The 11,728-nt window shown below is 38.7% G+C and overlaps 1 protein-coding gene across 1 annotated transcript; it reads right to left on the reverse strand.

Moving 5' to 3' along the window:
• Positions 1–2,713: 2,713 nt before the first annotated feature.
• On the reverse strand, positions 2,714–7,229 carry LOC131245941 (uncharacterized). Its single transcript, XM_058245754.1, has 6 exons — positions 7,080–7,229; positions 6,843–6,914; positions 6,628–6,741; positions 5,047–5,142; positions 4,518–4,648; positions 2,714–3,956 (listed from the first exon to the last, which is right to left on the reverse strand). Exons 1-6 carry the CDS (start codon positions 7,227–7,229, stop codon positions 3,788–3,790), a joined length of 732 nt encoding a protein of 243 aa, XP_058101737.1. The 3' UTR covers positions 2,714–3,787.
• Between the last annotated feature and the right edge of the window lie 4,499 nt (positions 7,230–11,728).

Genomic DNA, 11,728 nt, shown 5'->3' on the forward strand with positions numbered 1-11,728 from the left:
CATCCGTTTTTAAACCTCATTTAAGGTGTTGGGCTTAAATTTGAAGCATATAAAAGGCTCGATTGTAGCATAACACAAGAAAAAATGGGAATAATGATTTCCACCGTTGAAACCCTGCTAAGCCCCACTGAACTTTTATTTGTAATCTAACCTGTTCATAAGATCATACTAACATGGATGAAGGGAAAATAAAAATATAAGCCTGATCCAAAACTTCTGAGGCCCCCAAGAATTTTTCAATGGTAGACTTTCAATTCACATGTTTCCCACGGTGTGGTTCTTTTGAAATTTGGATATGCTTCATTTTTGGGCTTAAGCCCTAAAATTATCATATAAAATGAATGAAAGGAGTGGATAAAATATATAAATCATGGTGGACCCTACAGAGTCTACTCAGTACGCTCAGTTACTCAGCATGCAATCCGCTTCCAAAGTACTCGATATGTTATCGAGTTATCCTACGGAGTAAATTCTGTTTGGGCCCACCGTGAATGCATGTGGTTTATCCACGCCGTCCATTCATTTTTTCATATCATTTTACTCGTTGAACTTAAAATCGATGGATATCCAAAGCTTAGGTAGACCATACCACAACGAAAAGTATAAGATAAATATGTGTTAAAAATAACTCCGGATCGGATTCATTCGGTTCGGATATCGGTTAGGTTGAATTTACCAATTACCCTGATCCGATCCGAATATCGTTCGGATATGCCCGGTCGTACCTGATCTTAACCCGAATCGAGGCGGATCCGCTGGATCGATTCTATTTTGCATACCTCCAGTACATAATCCGGGCGTTTCATATATGAAATTTGTATTCAATTATGGCACGCCCACATTCATCACGTAACCAAGATCGAAACAACGAGCAACAATATCCTGATAGACACTTCTATCGTCCATCATACTTAATTATCTGGTCGAATGTAGCTTAATTTGTTTGCATCATGTTGCTTTTATTTGTCTGTCTTATCATAGTTGCATCTCTCTTGTAGTACTGCATGCATGTGTAATACATTTGGCAACATCACATGAACACTTCATCCTCGAGGGGTGTACATATGTATTAGATATGCAAATTGTAACTATCCGACTCAATTTTGCAAGTACTTATCACCTGCCACATGACGATCTGGTGAGCTTTTTGCTTGTTTGCACAATATGCATTTACAAAGGTTAGATAACAATCATATTTGTAAATTGATCCCTGAATTAGTAACACGGATTTATTTATTTTTTACATGCAGAGTTATGGCCAAGTCTAACCCAATGCGGGCATTGGCAGAAGGTTCGGATGAAAATACAGCCCAGGATGGACAAGCGTCCGAAACCCATGCGCCGGACTCGTCCGTAAATTCCCTCCAGTTTTACTTTAACCTGCGTACTGGTGAATTTCGGGCTGAGATGCGGTCCGGAGATGTAAATGCCCTGTCGCGTACCTTTGTAGTTCTGACTGTCCTGGTACTTGTAGCTGTTTATATGATTGTCCGTCAGTAGGTGATGGTGTGTGTAGCAACTTATGGTGTGGAAGTTTGCCTGGGCTTGTTTGAATTTTCAACTCTTTGGTAAATACCCTTCATTTGTTATTTCCATCACTCTCCCAATGCTTGATTTGACAATTTGGTATTTACATAACTCTCCCCTGTACTTGATTTGACAAACAGCTCTTTAGACACAAAAAACCAAGAATGCCGCAGAATATTTGCCGGCTGAATTCATGGCATGAGCCAAAAAATAGGCATATCCAAAGCTTATGTGGACCACCCAATGGGAAAATGGAAATCGAAAACTTACTGTTAAAACCTCTTGGGGCTACTGTTTCTTTTGGTGTGGGCCACTTGAGTGTTGGATCTGCTTCATTTTTCAAATCACGCCTCAAAATATTGTGGTAAAACATATGGATGGAATGGATATATAATCACTACAAGAAAAGGGGGCTTTAGCCTCAGTTCAAAATTGAGGCTAAAAAGGTTAAAAACTGAGGCTAAAGCCTTTAACTCAGTTATCCAAACTGAGGTTGAAACCCCTGTGGCTAAAGGCTTTAGCCTCAGTTTTAGCAACCGAGGTTAAAATGACTTTTATAGCCTTGGTTCTTCAAGTGAGGCTAAAAGACCTTTTTAGCTTCAGTTCTCTCAAAATGAGGCTAAATCAAAATTTTAGCCTCCATTGTTTCCAAGTGAGACTAAATTCAAATTTTAGCCTCGGTTGCCTCCAATTGAAGCTAAATCTATTTTTAACCTCAGTTCTCAACAACCGAGGCTAAAGCCTTTAGCCACAGGAATTTCAGCCTTGGTTCTCAACAACTGAGGCTAAATCCAAGCCTCGGTTACAAATTGAGGCTAAAAATGTTTAATTTTTTTTAATATTTATTTAAACTACTAATCCATTCATTCAATCCACCCATGAAACAATCAATTATGAAAGCCATAATACCAACAAAATAGTTAACAACTCAATCAAAGGATCAATCTCACTTGTTTACTATTTAAAGTTTTCAAAACAAACTCAATCAAATTATTACACAACATTAGGTTCCACAAATAATACAAAGTCACAACGCAAGATTTGGGTATGACTTTTGCTTGGCTGATGAACAACTATAGCTTGTTCGGTTGTCCGAAATCATCTGCAAAGAAGAAGAACTCGCCATTAGCAATAATTTATTGTGGAGTCCATCATATCGACAGTTCAGATTGCTCCACTGGCATGTCCCTGGCTCCTAATTTTACTTTTTAACAGCTTTAGAGGTTTCTTTGTCAGCATTTAAATGTCAAAAAAGCAAAGTTACCATATGAAGTTTAAAATAGACTTGTTTGACACATGTACAAGCATATGGATACCCGAGAAAAAACAAATGAGAGCAAAAGAAATGAAAGAAACCTTCATTGCTACTTTGCAATAAGACAGAAACATCAATATCATTGTGATATCTGTCAAAAATGGTACAGATCTTCAGTGGAGGAAAATGCTATTCAATCCAATAGTCAGTTTATGGATGCTAGCAGAATATATCAACCTGTATGCATGCACACAAACATTGTACATGCGGCACAAGCATGCAGCGATTGAATGGTAGAAAGAGTGCTAGTATCAACAGACAAAAATCCCACCAGGAATAAACAAATATACTAAAGAGGTATAAAACAGCAAGTTGGTTCAGGTCAGGTACTTAATAAGGTAGACATTTTGTGTGCAACTGTCCATGTGTCAAATGAACACAACTCCCCGTGCTATCTTCCCTATTACAACCCGAGAAAGTGACTGAACCCAAAAACAAAAACAAAAATAACTCTGCTTTTAGCCTTTTGGAACATCAGGTCAATGGAATCTTGGCAATGGTTAAGTGAGATGTGTGCAGGACCTTCTTGAAAACATCTCACTCAAGTTTATTCAATGCACACACCATGGTTCTTCACAAACTGTTTGATTAGGGACCTAATAGCTGACACTTCAAATGTGCTAGGAAGGTAAATTTTTTTAGTCCATGTATGGTGGAGCAAACCAGTTCAATTGTATTTATAACCATCCAAATCTCAGAGGACATGCAATTTTATGGATACTTACAGCAGGAGAAAAAAAAAAAACCATAACAACAGTAGATGATTAGAACTCACTATGGAAGGGATTCCTGGATGGGTGAGAACAGAAGCATATCCTTGCATGATTTTATCCGAAGGGAATGCCCATAACTGTTGTGTGGATCCTGTATCATGATTGTCGATGAATGTGACAATCTTTTCTGGCCACAATCCAATCATTCCGGGCGGCCTCCCATCCACGTCCTTCATCCGCCACAATTCCCCTTGCACTGCAGCTTGGAGAACCCCTTTAGTTGTAAAATCAAAGGCTGTCGCAATCCACCAGCTGTTTGAACCCAATCCACCAGCTCCTTCAACAATTTCCATAGTAAACCAAGCAGTTGTGGGTACTCTTTGTATGGAGCAATCACATAACTGCCAAACAAAAGAAATCAATCCGACATTAATCAAAACTAAGGATTATCGCTACGAGTTATAGAAACTTATTTAAAGGGAAACTCAAAATGCATCCCCAGTTCAGTTAATATAAATGTTCACGGATCAAGAAGCAGAACAGTAGAGAGTTAACCTGGGCTCGGCTTTTGTAGACACAACCATGGGGAGTTCTCATTAAAAGAAATTAGAGAGGGACCAGTTTGGACCAATACTTGCCAGGAAAAATAAAATTCACAAAGGTAGAAGCCCCTTAGAGATCACTTTTTGGGAATTGAAAATCTTTTCTTTTGTTCCTCTTAGCGAAAGCATATCATTTTATTTATTTAATGTCAATCAAATGGAACTTAAGAAAAATTTGGAATTGTATTGGTACTGAAAGAAGAAAGAAGACGTGTCCTGAGAACTGGTTATCGAGACTCTTAGAAAGCATGCCATTTGGGGCAAGCTATTACCTATCATAGCTAAGACTGGTCAATGACCATGCAATGTCAGGTGATGTAATATTAAATTGAGAACAGCAAATTAGAGGACATAGCATACCCAGTGCTCTGTACAACTTGACCAAGAGTTGCGACAGCCACTTCACGCTTTATAACAGCAGCTCCATCCAAGAGGGCTTCAACAATTACTGGCATTAGTTCACCAAGATATTGCTTCATTCCAAAACCTCCCTATAACAAGGACAACAACAAACGAATTAAGATCACACCATTGCTAATAGAGAAAAAACATTCTTGTGGAAACATGACTGGTAAGTGATTATCCTTACATCGTGTGGTCCCCAAAGTGTAATGCAGCAAGCAAGTATGCTAGCCCCTATGAAAGGAGGTAGATACCAAAATGACAACATGATCACTACTTGTTACAAATTAAAGTAAACAAGCAAAAACTCCTAGAGCAATGCTTCGACAATTTAGCATCAAAATAGAACCTTTTCATCATTCCTTTTCATACCACCCACATAAAAGGTAAGCTAATTTAAAGTATCAGACTTGATGAAATTGGAACTTGTACCATAGCACACAGCGTGATTCAAAAGATAACCCAAAAAATAGGGAAGTAAACCCACCACCCTAGCAAGCTCCCCAACAGTTGCAACAACTCCAGTGACAACACCAGTATTAGCATTTGGCCCGGTGCCTTCCCTTAGCTTCACCACAAGTGCCTGAAATGTGACAACCTCACTAGATGAGATGGCATACATTTAGCTTGTACTAAGGACCAAATCACTGAGTTGACCTTGTGTATCGGAGCAATGTATGGAAGAGAAAAGTTGTGATCTGAATATTTCAAAGATAATGATGTGAAACAAATAAAAGGGCATCCATTTCCCCATAAATCAATAATATTCTTGGCAAGTAGATATCTTTCAGATTACCTTTGCTCAAGATGCATCAACAATTGTATGAGATGGCGACGAAGTGCAGGCAGAACATATGCTGGATTCTTTTCAGACGATCTGCCAGCAACTGATATAGCAAACTCTCGAACATCAAAATCCTATGACATGGAAAAGAAGGGAAAAAAAAAGAAGAGAGTGAACATGCCCCTATGTTCATAAACATTTTTCAAATAAAGACAACAGTTCAAATGCTCATAGAAGAGCCATTGGCAGGTTGTAAAGATTGAACTGGAGGAAAGGAGAGAATGGCCCAACAAAAAGCGAGAGAAAAAAGAAATTCAACCGTTCAATATATGGTCTTCACTTCCTAAACAATAGAATAGATCAGAGGCCTGAAATTGACTGAAGAACAGGTCCCCCAAGTCAACATCAACGTGCATAAAAAGGTACAAACTCCACAAAAGAGAATTGATCACCAACAGCCAGCCACATGTTAACTTAGCAGGCAGCCCCATCTCAACTGCCTGGATGTCACATCAGTGGGAGATCAGATCCATGCAAACTGAGACCCACCATGAAGGTCACCTGCCTCAAAAATCAGACCAATCCACTCATTAGGTGGGCCGCACCTGTGTTGTATCAGCACATCAACCCAGAACTCTAGGTGCAGTAAATTAAATTAGACTTGACAGAGCCAAGTTTTCCAAGCCAGGGGGAGATCATGCAATTGAGGCTTTGTTCCCATCGACATAAAATTCCTAGGACTTCTTTTGTTTAGTTATCTACAACTTCGTCTGAAACTGGGAAATATTCTAACTGATTTTAGGGTAGCATATGGTATTCTGGTTGAAATTCTGCTGATGGAACAAGCTTTTGAAACATAACTCCAACAAATTCAACTAAGACCATTTATCTACAAGTAACGGTTCACAGGAAAAAGGAAAACTGACAATTTATAACTACAAAAGACAGAAAGGCAGTGGTTTACTTACAAGAATCCAACAGCAATTTGGTTCTCATAGTTCAAACCATCAGACATTCCTAGATCTCCATGGCGATCACCAAGAAGTAACACATTGGTTCTCTTCTTCGCTGAGGCATTGCCATCGTTTGGCTCGTCAGTATCTCCTAATTGGTGATGAAGTGCTGCAGCCATATCAAGAGCATGCTCATTTTTGTTCAGGACATGGATCGTCTTCCCTATCACCAAAATCAAATTGCAGAAAATACTTTTTTAAGAAATAAATGGAACAAGGTACCTTTAAAATAATAATAATAATAATAATAATAATAAGGGAACATGGTTACCTCAAACGTTATCCCGTCTAATGCCATTGCATTGCTCACTTCTTCAACATTTCTCATATCCACAAAAGCAAACTTCTTCTCGTGCTTGATGTACACATTAACCACAGCATTTGCCTATAAAAGCAAATGCCTTAAATCAGTTCCCTTCTATATTGCATGACAAAAAGGAATGATCTCAAAATATGAACAGAAGAAAGAAACTGCAATACTAATACAATATACCGACCAGGACCAGCACTGTTTCCTCCAATAGCAGACATAACACAGCTAAAAAATGTTGCAATTGTCTGTTACAAAACCAAAAGAAAATGAATAGTTAGAGCATTTTAAAAACTTGGACTAGTTGTTGAAAGTTTGCTGATATCAGAAGTCAAACATAATAACCAGCTACAAGCCACTAGCTAATGGAGTTCATTAGCAAACAAAGCATGAAGCAAAAAAGCATGGCCCACCTTTTTCCCATCTGCAACCCTCATTTCAAGACCATCACTAAGGCAAATGGCCATCAGCAGCAACAGCAGCTCCTTCTCATCCTTCTCAACAACTTTATGCAAATCAGGAGCTCTTGGATTCTTTCGCGTGTCAAACACATAAATACACATAAATACGACTTGACCTGAAAAAGAAAGGACCAACTATTAAATGACATAGTCTCAAATGTTAAGGGCATGAAGGCTTGAAATAAGATGGCTTTTTTTTTTTTCTAGATGTGGCAAATGGTCAGCCGCATCAAATCAATGTGGAAAATTTCCACGAAAAAGCTTCAGAAAAATGGCATGCACAAAAAATGGCATGCGAAAAAGGTAGAAAGAAAAGAAGCAGCAGAAGAGAAGGCGAAAGGAGAGGAAAATAGAATGTTTGGAGGAAAGGAGAAAAGCTACCTAGGTTCCAGCCCAATTTTCTATTTATATAAAAGGAACTTCAGAAAAATACAAATAGGCCTTTATTCTATCCCATATTACAAAAAGGCTCTTTCTAAATACATACCTTAACAGGTTAGAACAATGCTAATACATATATTTTTTCATTTTTTTATTTTTTGCAAGGAATAATAACTATGACAATGCATAGTTATTAATGCTTGCACCTTTTTCCTGCATAAATTATGTGCTTGTTTGAGCAATCTCTTAATTTTGCAAGTTACACTTATTTTGCAGCAATGCTATCAAGTGTACACATGAAGGAAAGGTTGGAATAAACCTTCGTGTAGTACCTGAACAATATTCTAGACGTGGAGAGGGACATCAACATGCAGTTTCAGTGAAAGAACTAACAGGAGAAACTTCTTCCAAAGCATCTCAAAGTAGCTGCTTCCTAGAAAGCATACGCCATGGGGAAGATAATAATCAATATGGTACCACTGAAGATGGAGTAGGAAAATCAGTGGAAATCACAGCTTCGATGGATGAAGACAACGAGAAGCATCAGCATCCGCATGAAACAATAGTATGGCTACGTTGTGATGTATATGACACAGGAATTGGGATACCAGGTATTCTTGTAGTTTATGTTGTTCTTCCACTTCTCCTTTCTCTGTTATTTTTATTATTATTCCTGTTGATAAAAATATAGGTGGCACCATCCACCTTCACCAGAAAAATAAATGTATCCTTTTAGTTCCAAATGCTGTCCAATCCTGTGAAATCTGTATGAGGAATCTGATTAACTCATTTCCTGTTCATGCGACGGTGCATATAATTGTATAATTCTTGTTTCTCATCCCACATTGCTGAGCAATGTTAGTTACTTTTCATGTAACAGAAAAGGCTTTACCGACATTATTTAAAAAGTACAAGCAAGTCAGTGCAGATCATGCTCGAAAGTATGGAGGAACAGGCCTTGGCCTTGCCATCTGCAAACAACTGGTGAGATGTCATCTGATATTTCCTATTTTCAAGTTTTCAATTAAAAATCCTTAGGGCCTGCTTGGTAGACAGCTGAAAATGGGTTCATCTCATTTTAGTTAATCATAATTATGTATAAGAGATCATGGTCTCTAATACATAATTATGATTAATTAATGAGATGAACCCGTTTCTGGGCGTCTGCCAAACAGGCCTTTAGATCACTCTAATCCATAACAACACTTAGATATTAAATGAAGTAAACAGAATCTAGTCATGCTAAACGCAAGCCTCCATACTTTAGTCACCTAAAAATAGATGGTTAAGAAGAATAAATACAACAAAGGTCCACATTCAACAGAACTTGGCCAACCATTAGAGTATTAATTTCTTCCAATCTAGGAGATTTTTGGGGATAATCAAATCAACAGTCTGGATTACTGAACCATGGGCATTGCATGTAGCGAAATGTATGTTACTAGAATATCAGGACTATAATTCATTGTAGTTAACTTCTATTGGTAGTTTTTTACTTGAAAAAGTTGACTAAAACTTGCATTAGTTTGATTGAAGTGGAAAGATGTATCAAAACATTATTTTATGTTAGAGAAATGCTCTAGTGCTCTCATAGCACTATATCATGCTCCTAGTTGAATTGGTTTGCTTGGACAGTCTATTCGTTTGATCTGAATTGTCTAATCCATTCTTGATTTGGCCTTTTGTCTGTCACTGTCCCCTTTCCAATCCATGGATGGATGGTTTAGATTGCCTAACGAAAGTGGTTCTTTAGAATCATAAGAAATCCATGATGGGCCCTAACAAGCATATGGATTAAATTGTTCACTGGACCCATTACTGTGTAAATGGTCTTGACAGTCCATATTAAAGGGCATTGATCAAATGGTTAAAACTTGTCAGATTGGCATGATATTTGGATGTTAGTCCATGAGATGTGCATTGGACCTAATGAACAGTCCAGATCAATGGATTGAAATCAGTGTCTCAATGCAACTAGGAGAACTATAACTTAATAGTGCTTTCAAGAGCACTGGAGCATTTCTCTTTATGTCATATCTTTATCTAAATTTAAATAAAATATTTTACTGATTATATTTTCTCTAAAACTCTAGTGCTATCTTATCTTTTTGTTGATGCTTCTAACTCAACATGTTGGGATCATTTCGAGGCAGGTGGAGCTGATGGGGGGTCATCTTACAGTGACCAGCCGAGAGCAACATGGATCAACATTTACATTTGAATTGCCTTGTCAAATTTCTCTGATGAAGGAGCCGTCTGATCACTCAGATGAACTCTCAGATATGGCTGACATGAGGCAGTTTCTGATGCCAACACCGATGAAACCAACATCGGTTATTTCCATTTTCAACCAAACAAATTGGGTTCTATGACAAGGACCAAGAACCTGCCATCAGCCAGCAAATTGTATAATCCTCTAGAAAAGCTAAAAGGTTTATCACAGGAATCCTACTCATTTCCTTCTAATAATTGTGAGTCAAGAGACCCAACTTCAGTTGAGCAGGCTCATTCAATTGTTGGTGCTCAACAGATATTGTCTGAACTTGGAAGTTTGGCTTGGCAAGACAAGGACCCCCGTGATGAAAATCGAACAGGTCGAACCAAGCAACGTCATGCTGCAAATGGCCTTGTTATGAATAGATATCACAAACCTAGCCCAGATTCCAACACTGTCCAAAGTGGCAGAGATTCACAACATTGTACGAGGACATGCACAGAGGTATTTATATGATTTTTTACTTTTTGCCAGATGAAGCATCTCCTTCTCCTGTACAGTACAATTTGCAACAAGAGCTCATCTGCTTATCATATTCTAGAAAGAATTTGATGAAGTTATTGGGAAGATGTACCCCAGGCTTGCATGGATGCCTCATATGTCTTATGGCAAGGTGACTTCTCAGATGGAAAAACTTAAAGGAAAACAAACATACAGGCCAGAACCATAGTTATTGTAAACAACAAGAAAAAAACAGAGTCAAAACAGTTACGAAATGGGAAAAAAAAAAAACAGCTGGGAAGACAGATAAATCTAAGATCTGCAAGGTTAATTAAAAATAGATCACTCCTGTCATGCTACAGCTAGTTATCCACAACCGCTCCCAAATGCAAAATTATCTAAATTGAAGATGAATCACATCCATCTCCAATGAGGATCAGTTTCTGCTAGCAGAGGGAAGTAGGATGCAGGAAGTGCATGTTCCTAAAAAACACAATACATAATAGATCTTTCTCTATTCTCCTAATCTGATCAAATTTGAGATCGAGAGAAAAGGAGCGGAAGGAGTGAAATGAAAAGAATTGAGCTTACCTTGAATTGATTTGGATCTGGATCTGAATGATAAGGAGGTCTTCTAGCAGCTCTCCTTCTTCCAATCGAGAGAAAGAAAGAGAGAATGGATCTGGATCTGAATGATAAGGAGGTCTTCTAGCAGCTCTCCTTCTTCCAATCGAGAGAGAGAGAGAGAGAGAGAGAGAGAGAGAGAGAGAGAGAGAGAGAGAATGGATTTGGATTTGGATCTGATAAGGAGGTCTTCTAGCAGCTCTCCTTCTTCCAATAGAGAGAGAGAGAGAGAGAGAGAGAGAGAGAGAGAATGGATTTGGATCTGGATCTGAATGATAAGGTCTTCTAGCAGCTCTCCTTCTTCCAATCGAGAGAGAGAGAGAGAGAGAGAGAGAGAGAGAGAGAGAATGGATTGAGGGCTTGGATCGAAGGAGAGAGAGAGAGAGAGAGAGAGAGAGAGAGAGAATGGATCGAGGGCTTGGATCGAAGGAGAGAGAGAGAGAGAGAGAGAGAGAGAGAGAGAGGGCGTGGATGGAAGCAGAGAAGAGGTAGTGACGCTGGGTTTTTTTTACATATAGGGTAGCTTGAGATGGAAGCGGATTGCGTACTGAGTGTATCAGATCCAAACCGTCCGTTAATAACTCATATACAGTGCATGAGAACGTGCACCTGATTCACGGTTTGGATTGCACGCACACACCAGGGTGTGTCCCAAGGAAGTTTGAACGTATGGGAATTCATGCGTTTACCGTATCCGATTCTTCTGGCTCCACCGTCTATCCCTTCTTGATCATCTTATCTTCTTGGATGAAGGGCTCAGACTCGTTGGATGGTTCACCACCATTTAAAAGATACTGGTGACTCACCACCATAAACGTAGCATATACGTGATGCAATCTAAATCGTCCAGATTGCCAACCCATTCGTGGGAGCAAATGAG

This window comes from Magnolia sinica, chromosome 1, assembly GCF_029962835.1.
Source record: "Magnolia sinica isolate HGM2019 chromosome 1, MsV1, whole genome shotgun sequence".
NCBI lineage: Eukaryota > Viridiplantae > Streptophyta > Magnoliopsida > Magnoliales > Magnoliaceae > Magnolia > Magnolia sinica.

What these genes read in the sequence shown, in the direction of transcription:
- LOC131245941 (XM_058245754.1), bottom strand. Translation starts at nt 7,229, where the DNA reads ATGTGTATTTATGTGTTTGACACGCGAAAGAATCCAAGAGCTCCTGAT. An exon ending in GGGTTGCAGATGGGAAAAAG is followed by an intron (nt 6,915 to 7,079) that starts GTGGGCCATGCT and finishes GTTTTGTAACAG; the next exon opens with ACAATTGCAACATTTTTTAG. An exon ending in CTGGTCCTGGTCGGTATATT is followed by an intron (nt 6,742 to 6,842) that starts GTATTAGTATTG and finishes TTGCTTTTATAG; the next exon opens with GCAAATGCTGTGGTTAATGT.